The 14,089-nt window shown below is 42.2% G+C and overlaps 1 protein-coding gene across 1 annotated transcript in view; it reads right to left on the bottom strand.

Annotated features, from left to right (window-relative positions):
- Window positions 1-2,141: 2,141 nt before the first annotated feature.
- The window catches only part of SLC28A2 (solute carrier family 28 member 2), a 31,552-nt gene continuing 19,604 nt past the window's right edge, over window positions 2,142-14,089 (bottom strand). Inside the window, exons 11-18 of the mRNA XM_059702445.1 lie at window positions 12,938-13,063; window positions 12,725-12,855; window positions 11,902-12,070; window positions 11,516-11,713; window positions 10,615-10,696; window positions 9,220-9,318; window positions 8,899-9,010; window positions 2,142-3,333 (exon numbers count right to left, since the gene is read on the bottom strand). Of these exons, the coding sequence (XP_059558428.1) occupies window positions 3,216-3,333; window positions 8,899-9,010; window positions 9,220-9,318; window positions 10,615-10,696; window positions 11,516-11,713; window positions 11,902-12,070; window positions 12,725-12,855; window positions 12,938-13,063 (1,035 nt within the window). The 3' untranslated portion in view covers window positions 2,142-3,215. The remainder of the gene's footprint in view (window positions 3,334-8,898; window positions 9,011-9,219; window positions 9,319-10,614; window positions 10,697-11,515; window positions 11,714-11,901; window positions 12,071-12,724; window positions 12,856-12,937; window positions 13,064-14,089) is intronic.

Consider the following 14,089-nt stretch of genomic DNA (forward strand, 5'->3'; position numbering starts at 1 on the left):
TGTATGTACTGGCCTAGAAAGACGTCCACACACCTTAAACAAAAGGGCAGGCTGTGGAACAATATGCACGAGAGGGACGTTATGGGTAGTGTTTCAGAGAACGGACTTGACCCACTAAGTGACTCAGTTGGCCACTGTCCTTTCCTCATCACATGGTCCCCTTTCCACACTACTGCTCCCACAGCCTCCTTTCACAACTCCCGTTTCTCTTGGCCCTCCTTATCTTTTCTTTTCCCCTCTCTCTTCCCCAGTTTCCTCTCCTCTCTGCTTGCCGCTCCTCCATCAGGGACCCCAGGAGCACTGGTTTGTGGAAGCCAAGCGCAAGAGCTTCCTAAACCCGGGAGTGACATGTTTGCCCCGCCCCCGGGATGAGTCCGAGAGTCATTGATCCCGTGCCTGCACCCAACCCCGGCTGCCCAGCCCATTTCCGCCCAAGTCACCTTAGTGCTCAACTGGGGAAGTTGTCGTTGAGTTTGCAGAGATCACATTCGGTGCCGGGTTTTCCTGTTCGCTTCTCTGGCTGGTGAGACTCTTCTGCAGGCGGTGGTGGTAATGATTGTCCTGCTTCCTGCTGTTACAGCTCCGCCCTCAAGTGCGGGAGTTTAAACCAGATTTGCTTTAACTAGGAAACTGAGAATAAGAAAGCCCACCCTTCCCCCTGAAAGGAGATAATGAGTTCCCTCCCCTCCGTGCTACAAGCTTCCTTGTGTGAACTAAATTGCATACAAAACTCAAATTGATAGTCGTGAACTAAGCTCCTTAAATAGTAATGATTAGTAGCAGGTAACCCTGACATTGAGCCTACAGTGAGCAGTCAGCCTCACAACCTTTGCCTATAGGTAGGTCCATTTACCCCCATTTTATTGAGGAGCCATGACACAGGAAGTTAAGGAATTTGCCCGAGTTCACCCAACGTACTTTCATTTAGTACATTTCGTGGCAGAGCCTGAATTAGAACCCAAGTAATCTGGCCAAGTGTCCAGTACCAGCAAGCACTGCATTCTGCTGCCTCGCAGAAAGAAACCAGGCTAGGGTGAACATCAGGTCAGGAAGCAGTTTATTGAGGCTTCGCTTTCTTTTATGTCAACTTTGGGAAACAGGAGAGAGGAGATTGGAATGGAGACTGGAAAGAAGACCAAGAAGTTCTGAGCTCAGAAGACTGTGAGGTGGAAGAAGGCAGATTAGTTACAGGAACATACAAGCACCTCCATCCATTTTAGACAAATAAATATAATTTATTGAGGTGAAATTCACATAACATAAAACTAACCTTTTTAAAATGAACAAGTCAATGACGTGTAGTACATTCATACTGTGCAACCACCACCTCTACTGGTTCCATCACATTTCCATTACCTGAAGTCAAACCACATGCTCGTGACGTGGTTACTCCCCATTCCCCACGCCCCCCAGCCCCTGGCACCACCAACCTATATTGACTCTATGGACTCATCTGTTCTGAACTTTCACATAAATGGAAGCATACAAAATAGAATCATACAATAACAAGCCTTTGTGTCTGGCTTCTTTGACTTAGCATAACATTTCCAGGTTCCTCTTTGTAAGTAGCATATATTGGTACTTCATGCTTTTTATGGCTGAATATAATTCTATCAAATTTACATAACACAGTTTGTTTATCCATTCAGCCATTGATGGACATTTGGACTGTTTCCATCTTTTGACTATCCTATATAATAAAGAGGTAATATGCAAATTGACACTCACACCCTCACAAGATGGCTGCCTACGACCAGTCTGGCAGGGGGGTTAGTGAGGGACGACCAAACGACTGAATAAGCAGGCTGGGTGGGGCAACTAGGCTGGCAGGGGTGACAGTTGGGGGTGACCAGGCCATCGGGGGGGGGGAAGTTAGGGGTGACCAAGCCAGCAGAGGGGGGCAGTTGAGGGCGACCAGGCCAGCAAGAGGGGCAGTTGGGGGTGACCTGGCTGGCAGCGGGGGGCAGTTAGGGGCAATCAGGCCAGCACGCAGAGGCAGTGAGGGGCGATCAGGTTGTGGGGGGGCAGTTAGAGGTGACTAGGCAGGCAGGCAGGTGAGCAATTAGGAGCCAGTAGTTCAGGATTGTGAGAGGGATGTCTGACTGCCGGCAGTCAGACATCCCCCAAGGGGTCCCAGATTGGAGAGGGTGCAGGCTGGGCTGAGGGGAACCCCTCCCCCCGTGCACGAATTTCATGTACTGGGCCTCTAGTTATGAATAATGCTACTGTAAACATGTACATATATACTTGTATGAATACCTATTTTCAGTTCTTTTGCATCTATGCCTAGGAGTGGTATTGTAGGGACATGAGGTAATTCCATGTTTAACTTTTGAGGAACTCTATATCCTTTTGAAACTCTTAATAGTATAATATTTTAATACTATAAATAATATTAGATATAAGGAATATATTAGACATTTTATATCAGAGTGTTGAAGTTTGGGGCCAGAGAAACCTGTGCATTACAGGATGCTTAGTAGCAATCCTGGCCTCTGCCTACTAGACGTCAGCAGCACCCTTCCCCTCCTCCCCCATTTGTGACAAGCAATAATGTCTCCAGGCATTGCCAGATGTCCCCTGGGAGGCAAAATTGACATCCTGTTTTAAAGGATTCCCTGTAAACTTGAAACAAATAGGGCACTAAAGCACAATACTAAAACAAAGTAAGGATCTTTAAGAAATGGATATTCCTTTCAAGTTTGTAGATAGGAAATACTTTCTGTTTACTATGTTATGTTAAGGAGGTTGTATGTGTGACAACCAGAAAAAATTTTTATCATTATATATTCATGTAACTTTTATATGTATCTTCAGAACCATAAATCTATCTCATCCACAGAACTCCAAGAAATACAGCTTTTCACCACAGTGTGCATTACATACGAAGTCACATTTATAGCAGACTGTATCACAGAATTTTTAAGGTGGCAACTAGAAGGAAGATTTGCCAGGTATTTTTGATATGGTAATATTTATTATTTCACATGTAAACTCAGACAGAGCCCATAAAGAATTTCCTATTTGGTTCAGCCAAATAATGGAAAGACAAATGCTGATTTTCATTACTGGCATACAGCGAACCAAATTATTTTTTTACATGTACTGTTAAAGATCATGGTGAGTTAGTTGTAGAGTGGGAACTCTTGACTACATAAATACCTTTACCATCAAAAGTCTGTCAAGATTGAGACTGTTATGAAAATGGACCAGCCTTAGGCACACACAGCATTGGTGTAGAATTCACAGCAGTTAGCAAGGGCTATGGCACTGAACTCTTTATTTTCCCATGGACCGGAAAAAGAAGGACTGTTGGTACCATTCAGAGAAGTACTGAAATGAAAAGCCAGAGAGATACATAGTGGGTCAGATTTTTAAGAAAATTCAACAAGACATATCAATAAGTTCTACCAAGCAACTGGAAGAAAAAAAAAAGACCTATAAATGGATCCAATTGCAATGACCTATTAAATAGGACAGAATTAAGTATATTTATTTTCTCACTCATGCCCAAGATAAGACCTGTATATAAGCATCTATTTCCACCACCCCCTATATACACCGTCCCCTCCCCCCAAGTCCCAGGCAACCGCCACTCTACTCTGTTTCTATGAGTTTGACTTAAAAAAATGTTTTTATTCTACATATAAGTGATACCATGCAGTATTTGTATTTGTCAATCTTATTTCAGTTTGCTTAATGTTGTTACAAATACCAGGATTTCCTTCTTTTGTAAGGATACATTTTCTGTATCCATTCATCTGTCAGTGGACACAGAGGTTGTTTTCATACCATGGCTACTGTGAATATGCTGCAATGAACATGGGAATATAGATAGTGATTTATTTTCTTTGGATATATACCCAGAAGTGAGATTGCTGGATCATGTGGTACTTGTATTTTTAATTTATTCGGGAACCTTCATACAAGTAGGGGATTTTAATATTCCCATTTAGTAATGGATAGATCATACAGACAGAAAATCAACAATGAAACATTGGACTTAAATTATATGATATACCAGATAGACTACCATACACTTACAGAACAATCCATCCAACACAAAAATATAGCAGTACATTCTTTTCAAGTACACATGAAAATTATCTGATAGGTCAGATGCAAGGCAACAAAACAAGTCTTAAAAAATTTAGGAAGATTGTATGTTTCTCGTAAGGCTGGTCTAGTGGTAATGAACTCCATCAGCTTTTGCTTGTCTGGAAAACACTATTTCTCCACTTCTCAAAGACAACTCTGCCTGATAAAGTATTCTTGGTTGGCAGTTGTTTTGTTTGTTTGTTTTTTAATATATTATCGCACTCCGTTCTGAACTACAAGGTTGCTGTTGAAAAAATATGCAAATATTCTTATGAGGATACCCTTGCACATAATAAGTTACTTTTCCTTCGCTGATTTTAATTCTCTCTTTGTTTTTAACTTTTAACAATTTAATTATGTGTCTCTGTGCAGGTCTCGTTAGTGTCCCAAAGGGGTGGTCTGCAGTCAGGCCTGAATGCAGGCTAATTAGAAGCTGGGTCCTTAGATACCAGCTGGGAAAGTATGCGATCAGATTCTTTTCCGGGAGAAACTGGGAGGTGGGCATTTGTGCCTGCTCCCTCTGTGCTGAACCTGGGTGTATAGCTATTGGGGGTTGCTTCTGTGCTCATTTAAAAACTTCATCTTTGTTGGCTAGATTTCCCACTGGAAATTGATTTCCAATGCAAGCCCAGTTTACTACCAGAGCCAGGTGATTTGGGGGCCTGTGGCAGCCATAAAAATTGGGGCATGAGATGTGTATACATGCTCCTTCCAGGGAGATACTGGAAAATTGGTTTTATTGTTGGAGGGAGAAAGTGGGCTCCAAGGAGGATCACCGTCATCCCATAGATGCATGCTAATTAGAAGCTAGAAACAGGGGACTGATGAATGCAAGCCACATTGGTTATCAGAGCCAGGTGACCTGGGGGCTTGTCCCTTGGGCAACACCACGAAAACTGTGGCACCATAGGTGTGTAACACTCTTCCCGGAGAAATGCTGCTGACCTGGTTTCATCATTGAAGCGAGCCTGAGGGAAAAGGTCGGGGAAGTGCCCATAGGCTTGTTTGGGATCTGGCGAGGATTGCAGTGAGCACTTAGAGGCATGCTCATTAGAAGCGACAGTCTAGGGAGCAATTTGGAAAGTGTACTGTCGAGCCCTTTCCTGGGAAAGACTGGGAGATGAGCAAGTTTGCCTGTTCCCTCTGCACTGAGCCTTGGAGGATAGCCGCCATGAGTGCTCACCCCGTTAAGAACTGCTCTTGGTTTGCTATAGTTCTGGGAGGCTCAGAAACCCAAGCCCCATATTATTTCAGAGCTAAGTGTTTGGGGCACCTGTCCCTCAGGTGGGAACCTTAGAAGTTGGTGCCCTAGATGTGCAGTCCAAACCCTTCCCTCCTCTGGGAGAAGTTGAGTTAGGAATTCCCTCAATTGTATGGTCCTGTGCCAGGGGTGGGGTTTATGGTGAGGCTGTGTCTTAGCCTTTCCTGCCCAATTCAGTGTGGGTATTTTCTCAGTTTCTCAGTGTGTAGGAGTCACTCAGCTAGTTTCTGGTTCTCTTGGAGGGAATTACAATATAGCTGTACATTCAGTGTAGCTTGGAGGAGGGAAATTCAGGAGCATCCTCATCCCCATCTTGGTTTGGAGTGACTCAAAACTTATTTAGTATAAACAAAAACATGATCTCTTTTAGAATCTAGATGCTAATGACACTAAGTAAATGACTATAGACAAGAAGTCCATTACAGCTTCAGAGGCAGAAATGAGCAAGAAACAGTATTCTGTTAATTTTTCAGTGAAGTTCAGTGATGGAAAGACAACTCATTGTTAAACAAAAATTAGCAGTTTTCACTTTATTCATTTACTTTAGATTGTGCTTACAATGAACTCCACTGGACTGCCACAAGAACATAGGGATCAAACTATGTCACTATCCTGTTTATAATTCATCTTTAATAGTACAATAAAGATTGTTGGTTGCCTATTCTGATGATAACCTCCAAACACAAGAGGGTAACATCTGTTTATTTGGCACAGTAACTTGTTAAGCAGCCAGCACCCAAACATCTGCCTATATAGTGAACAGATCACCTATTTAATGATAACTTCCAAATATATCTCCCACTCTGATTTCTCTCCTGAACCCCAGACCCCGATTGGCTTGCGAGTAGCATCACATGGTGGTCCCATAGGTACCTCTAAGTCAACATATCCAACTGAATTAAGCTAAACCCTCATCTTTCCCCTTTATCCCCATTCCTGGAACTAGACCTCCTCTCAGTGAGCTAGTGTCATCCCTTTTAGACCCACTTTTGCAAGCTACAAAGAAGACAATCACTTGAGGCTCCTTTCCCTTCCCTACCCCATCCTTCCCTCCTATCCAGCAATGACCAAGCCCATTAATTCTCCTCGGTCTAGTGCATCTTCATCCCCATAACCACTTAGTATCAGCTGTCACCATTTAGTCACTTAGACTATTATAGCAATGTGTTTATTGGTCTCCCAGACATCTAAATGGCTATAAGAATTATCTTTAAAAAAATCTTATCATGCCAATGTTCAGAATTCTGTAAGTCAAGATCTAAATTCCTTAGCATTTCATACAAGGCCTTTTAAGGTATTTTAGCCTCACCTCCCAGAACTCTCTTCATTGTCTTCAGAACTCTCTTCACTCACCCATATGTCACTACTGTACACATCTTTTATTTTGGCAGAACTAAACATTCTAGTTCCTCAAATCTTTCTTTCTGTGTATCCTATAACTAGTTCTTTTAGCTTACATATGCTCTCTTTTCCCCCCTCCTGGCTTCTTTTAGTATGTTTCTTTATCTTTGATCTTCTGTAGTTTGAAAATATGCCTAGGTAGAGTTTTTTGGCATTTATCCTGCTTTGTGTTCTCGGAGGTTCTTGGATCTTTGGCTTGGTGTCTGACATTAATTTGGGAAAATTCTCAGTCATTATTATTTCAAATATTTTTTCTATTCCTTTCTTCTCAGTTGGTTGGAGCATCATCCCATACACTGAAAGGTGGCGGGTTCAATTCCAGGTCATGGCTTATACCCAGATTGTGGGTTTAATCACTGGTCAGAGCACATATGGGAGGCAACCAATCGATGTTTCTCCCACATGGATGTTTCTCTCTTTCTCTCTGCCTTCCTCTCTCTAAAATCAATTTTAAAAAATATATCCTTGGTGAGGATTAAATAAAAAAATCCAACAGGCTGGCCAGTGTGGCTCAGTTGGTTGAGCATCGTCCCATGCACCAGGAGGTTGCTGGTTCGATTCCCTTTCAGGGCGCATGCCCAGGTTTCAGGCTTGATCCCCAGTAGGGGGCGTGCAGGAGGCAGCTGATCAATGATTCTCTTATCATTGATGTTTCTATCTCTCTCTCCCTTTCCCTTCCTCTCTCTGAAATCAATTTTAAAAAAGCAGACATAGATACAGAGAGCATTTTGACAGATGGGACAGGGGTTGGGAGAATGGGTGAAAAGGTAAAGGGATTAAGAAGTAAAAATTGGTAATTATAGAATAGTCACAGGAGTGTGAAGAACAGCATAGGGCATATAGACAATAATATAATAGCTATGTATGGTGTCAGATGGGTATGAGATTTATCAAGATGATCACTTAGTAAGTTATATAATGTCTAATCAGTGGGTTGTACAACTGAAAGTAATATAAATTTGCATGTCAACTGTAATTGAAAAATAAAAAAACTATTTAAAGAAAATAACTCACAGAAAACTAAGACTCAAATGAAGCACCTGATAAAGTGATTGTATTTGGCCATACAGTTCTACTGTTCTACAGACCAACTTCTCAATAGCATATTTTTCATCATACATGTATCTACTCTAGGACCCAGCAATTCTACTCCTGGTATTCACCCAAAATAAATAAAAACATGTGTCAACAACCACAACAAAAACAGAGTCTCTGGTATGTTTTTAAATGGTTCCTTTTCCCCCTCACCCAGGGAGGGGGAAAGGGAACCATTTTGAAGTACACCAGAACTTCAACTCTGTTTCTTTTCTATTTACTGTGAGAACCTGGTTTATCTCCTGGAGGTAAAACTCACAAAAGTGTGGGGATGCCCCCTATAACTGTCACCCCACCCCTGCCCAAGTTTTTAACATTCAGACTTGTCCTCACTATGCCTCCAGCAATTACACTCTCAGGTTTTCCTACACCTGCATAGGTTTCTGCAGCAGTTTCCACTCCTGAGTCTCTGCTCCAATAGAGATAGTCTCTGTGACTATCTCTATTCACCTGTCTCTCCAATCTTGAGGGCAGTGGTTTTCTGTGTGTTCTCACCTCTCTTAGGAATCTAAGAAGAATAACTGATTTTTCAAATTGTTCAGTTTTTTTACTTGTTTACCAGCTCGTTATATGAGAAAACAGAAAACCATTATAATATCCCAGAAATTGGTAAACAAATTCATTTTTCTGAATGCATCATGACCAATTCAACTTGATCCTCTTTCAGTCATCATTTCTGTCTGAAGAAGCCCATAATTTTTTAGCCACTTAGGACCATTGCCACACCTTCACCTACAGCATTCTGGTCACAAGAGGGAAACCACACTTCCTTTCTTCTTCCCCTGCCCTTCCACTTCTAAGCATCCCACCAACATCAGTAATATCTGTCACTTGTCCACACTAGAGATAATACATACTAATAAGAGAAATAAGTAATAAGAGAAAAGAGCATAGATCTAGACCACCACAAATACCCATCTTCCTTCCTAAACACTCTATTCAGGATCCACATGATTACTCTCAATACCCTGTTTCTCCCAGAAGATTCCTGAGTTGAGGATAGCATGTAAGAGGAGGAAGCTGGGATCCTGATGCTCACTCACCTCTGGAAGAGCTCTCTGCAGCACACATAGGCCTCATAGGTTCTATTGGTGAAACTTGTGTTTAGGAAGGAGACACAGTCAGCTTCCGCTCCCCTGGGAACATAGAGGATTCCTGGATAAAGGAGACAGAGATCGTAAGGGGAAGATTGTACACATGCTCCTGATAGCTCTCAATAATTTGGGTGTAAATTGGAGAAGGTTGTAGATTAGGTGCCTTTTTTATGCATCTGTGAGATGGATGGTTAAATCGGTATTCTGAGAGAGATCTTATCAGTACCTAGGCATGTGAGTTCTACCAAGAGACTAAGGTGAGGTACATACCTGCCACACAGGCACTGATAAGGGATACACAGGCCCCTGTGAAGAGGGCTCTGACTACAATCTTGGACATGTCACTCTTCCGGTGGGGTACCATTGATGCTGCAGACAAAACAAAATAATTTGATCTCTTCCTCACCAGCCAATCTGGTATTTCCCATGAGCCCCAATTAAAGAATGCAGAAGAACAAAACAGCAGATGAATAGCTTTTTTTTTTTTTTTTTTTTTTTTTTACTACTAACCACCAGAGGCTGGCCAGCAGTGCCCTAAGAGGTGTGTATATACATTAGTCCTGAGGGTTCACTAACTCAAACATTTCCTAGGTCAAGGAATGTGTGTCTGACCCTAACTTCAGTGGTTCTATGAACATTCCCAAGATTCATCTAGATCAAGGAAAGCTCCAGTTTGGTCCAGACAGACACAGATGCCTGGTGTTCACTAGGTGGACCGGAATCTGATGGACTGTTTTGAGCCAGAGGGATAAGGACGGCCACATTTGCCTAAACCTCAGTCACATGATGCACATCCCACTGCTAGATGACAATCTGACAATCAGACAGTAATTGGGCATCAGAATTAGAACAGCACAGACAAGCATTTAACAAAGGGGGGAAATAAACCAAAAGGACATTGTTTTCACCTTTAAATTGTTCAACCAGCAGCCAAATAAATCAATTTAATGATTCTTAATGATTCTAAATGGACACACTTAGCTGTAATTCTTCTTACACTTTATTTCTAACCTGGATCTTCCAAACTCTTGGAATTTGCTATCCCTGCCCTCAAGGACAACCCCACTTTCCTCATACTTTTTCATCCAACCATCACCCACAATCTAAATGTATCTATGTCTGCTTCAAATACTTACTCCTCCCCCACCTAGTGATTTATAGCTTTTAATCCCACACTTGATACCAGTGGTTCTTACTGTCTATCTGCCTTATGTGTCTGATGATTTTATTTGTCTTTTGATTCCTTATGCAACTCCTACTTCTGTGAAGACAACCGGTGAGTAGCCTAATCTCAGAAAGTACCTTTGGTACTGAATAATAAACCAAGTATCTCTACTTATATATGCATAATACCCATTTAATGGCAAAATAAAAGTAATATCATGATAATCTTCCTCAAAGGGAAAATAAAAGTAAAATAAGTCTTTTGAGCCTCCTATTGAACCGAAAAAGAGTAACAGAAATTGAGATTGTAAATCCAGCGTGGGCTCCATGCATAGTCAGGCAGCATGGTTGCCTTAACTCCAAATTATCTGCGCCAATCAGGGCCCATTTCACACCAGCTTCTCTATCTGGTCTCAACTTGTACTGAAGCACCAGACTGCTTACTACAGAAACTGGAGTCTGTCTGGCTAATTGGGTAGCTGGGAAAATGAAATAACTCACTCAGGCCTCCCAGTGTGATTCCTATGGAACTAAAATTGGCAAATCCACAGAGTGAAAATGTTGTAATGATTTCAGCTCTCACCTAGGAAAAACACATGTAAATAAGTAAATAAATTCAGTCCCATATGTGTAGTCATATAATCATGATAGAAGTTCCAAAGACCATAGAACCCCCCAATCTTTTCCACATTACCCTAAAGACTATGGGAAAGATGCTCAGAAAATAATCACTTCCTGAGTTATTACAGGAATAATATTATGGCAACCACAATGGCCTCTTTGCCCAGCACTCTTCTTGTTCAAGTCCATGAGTACGGAGAAGGCCTAAGAATGAGGATGATTGAGATAGAGGGAGAGGGAAAAGGAGATCAATTTATAGCATTTAAACTTATACATGAAGCCCTGACCGGTTTGGCTCAGTGGATAGAGCATCAGCCTGCGGACTGAAGGGTCCCAGGTTCAATTCTGGTCAAGGGCATGTACCTTGGTTGCGGGCACATCCCCAATAGGGGATGTGCAGGAAGCAGCTGATTGATGTTTCTCTCTCATCGATGTTTCTAACTCTCTATCCCTCTCCCTTCCTCTCTGTAAAAAATCAATAAAATATATTAAAAATAAAATAAAATAAACTTATACATGAAGAAGGGGACCTTAGATCATCAAAAATAGTGTCCACCCTGAACTGCCCCAACTGTAAATTACATTATAGAGAGAAGTTGGGTCAGAGTGCAGGGGAGGAATAGCACACAGACCTCAGGGGACTGGAGCTAAGCATACTGTTATGCTTGCTTTGTGGGGTAGGGCTGGGACCCTGGAAAGGGATCCATGGGTGTGAAACAAACTTGTGTGACACTTTCTGTCTGCCCACAAATGATTTATGCTCTTCTGAACTGTCACTTACAGAAATCCACTGTTTCTCGCCCCCGACCCACTCTTCCACTCCAGAGAGACGTTTGCTCTTGTACTGCGACAGCTGCTGGTAGGCCACAAACTCATTTGTGAAGAACTTGATCCCCACCATCTCAGCCACCATTGGGCAATCTGCCCAATCTACGCCCATCATGAAAACCATAGGCCTTAGGACATAGGAGCAAATCACCTACGTGAAAAGAAAGAACAAGTAACACAGGTCAGGACCCAAGGACTTTCTCTGGAGCCTTAACTTAGTCTCCTCCACCCTTCTCTCCATGCTCTCTTTTGGCTCACTGTGGGTCAGGGGAGCACGCACAGTTCAAGGACCACTTAAATACAGCCTACAGGGGCAGCCCAACAAATGTAACTCTTTACCTGGAAAGTGAGCCCCTGTATGTCTACCAACTCCCCTAGCCAGGAAAGGGCAGCATTGACGAAGGCCAACACGGCCAAAAAGGCAATCAGGTTGGCTGCTACATTAGTAGCAAGGCCTATGGCATCTGTGGCTCCATTGCTGGCAGCTTCCAGGATATTCGACTCCTTCCTGTGGTCATTGGGCATAGAAGAATATGGTGTCTGGATTAGTCTCAGCCTTTCACGGAAGAGAAATCCCACTTTTCCTGTGGTTCAGAAGTGCAGGAGGAAGGTGCAAGACCAGCTTAAGAGGTGATGGGGTTCCTTAGTGACTCTTGTGGTGGAAATTATACTGAAGCAGTATCAGATTTAATTGTCATGAAATTGCACTAACACCTAGGACAGAGGATGCTGGTCTGCAGAAGACAGAGGCAGGTGGAGGGTTAAACAAATAAAACCTACATGATCAGCTAGAGCAGCGGTTCTCAACCTGTGGGTCGCGATCCCTTTGGGGGTTGAACAACCCTTTCACAGGGGTTGCCTAAGACCATCGGAAAACACATATATAATTACATATTGTTTTTGTGATTAATCACTATGCTTTAATTATCTTCAATTTGTAACAATGAAATTGGGGGTCACCACAACATGAGGAACTGTATTAAAGGGTCACGGCATTAGGAAGGTTGAGAACCCTTGAGCTAGAGGCAGAGGTGGACAAGAGGGAATATGGAATCATATTATTCCTTCTCCAGGAGACCTGAAGCCTCTGCCGCCACAGCACTACTCTTGACTCTGCACCTGACCTCAGCCTCTCCCAAATTATATGCCTCATTGTACTCACCCACGGGGCAATTTTACTCCCTCCTTATTCTTGAACTTGGATTCCTCCACTTCTGGATATACCAACTTTGACAAGGCAAGAGCAGATGGGGCAGCCATCACAGATGCAGAAATCAAAGATGACGCTTCAATCTGTAAGGCCAGACATAGGAATCAGAGTCTGCAGAACCTAGACTTGGGTTTACCCAGGAGTGATCAAACAGATTGTGCCTACCCCAAAGGATATGAAGGCTCCCAACACAGTGCCTGAAATGGTGGCAAACCCTCCGGTCATCACTGCATGGATTTCAGAGAGGGTCATGTCTGCAAGGTATGGACGGATGAGCAGAGGTGCCTCTGTCTGTGAACAGGAGAAGCGAGTCAGATTCAAGAGGATGTGACTCCCCACCCCACAGTGCCCACCTGGCCCCAGGGACACATCCCTCTAGTGTGAGTGCCCTTCCAGGACAGAGCTCTGTTTGTAGGCCCTCCCAGCATCTGCCTCACTCTCTCTGGCACCTAATCATGTCCTGGCTGGTATTGCTATCATCGATTTTCATACATGTTTGTCTTATTTATTTAAATTCTAAAATGCTATGGAAGGGGGAATGGTATATTTTTTTTCTCTATGTCTAAAATCAACTACAGAACATCCTCACTTAACGTTGATAAGTTCTGTGACTGTATAATCAACCCAGTTTTACCATAGACTAACTGATATAAACAAGAGTTAAGTTCCTATGGCATCTCATCAACTTTATAATGAAATAAAATTGAATGAAATATTTTTTGTCCATACATTATTTGAGGACCTGATGTACCTAATGAGTGACCTTATGAAATACAGTGTATTTCCTGAGTACATATTAGTAGCTTTAAAAGCACTTGTTAAGCCCTAACCACTTTGGCTCAGTGGATAGAGCATTGGCCTGTAGACTGAAGGGTCCCAGGTTCGATTTGGTCAAGGGCATGTACTTTGGTTGCAGGCACATCCCCAGTAGGGAGTGTGCAGGAGGCAGCTGAATTGATGTTTCTCTCATCAATGTTTCTAACTCTCTATCCCTCTCCCTTCCTCTCTGTAAAAAATCAATAAAATATATATTTTTAAAAAGTACTTGTTAAATTAATTGCAAATATATTATTAAAGCCCACTGTTGATGAAATAAAAAATATATGTTTGTGAAAATGTTATGAAATTATGAAGACCCAATTCTAAACTGTATTTAGCATCAACCTAAGATAATGTTATTTATAATTTAATGAGTGACAATTATGTGTCTAGTGCTATACTAGATGCCAGGGATATTAATATAAATAAGGAAAAGTTTCTACTGATAGGAGCTTATAGTCTAGAACAGAAAACTAAGCCAATTATGGATAATTTCAG

Source organism: Myotis daubentonii, chromosome 1 (assembly GCF_963259705.1).
Source record: "Myotis daubentonii chromosome 1, mMyoDau2.1, whole genome shotgun sequence".
Lineage (NCBI taxonomy): Eukaryota > Metazoa > Chordata > Mammalia > Chiroptera > Vespertilionidae > Myotis > Myotis daubentonii.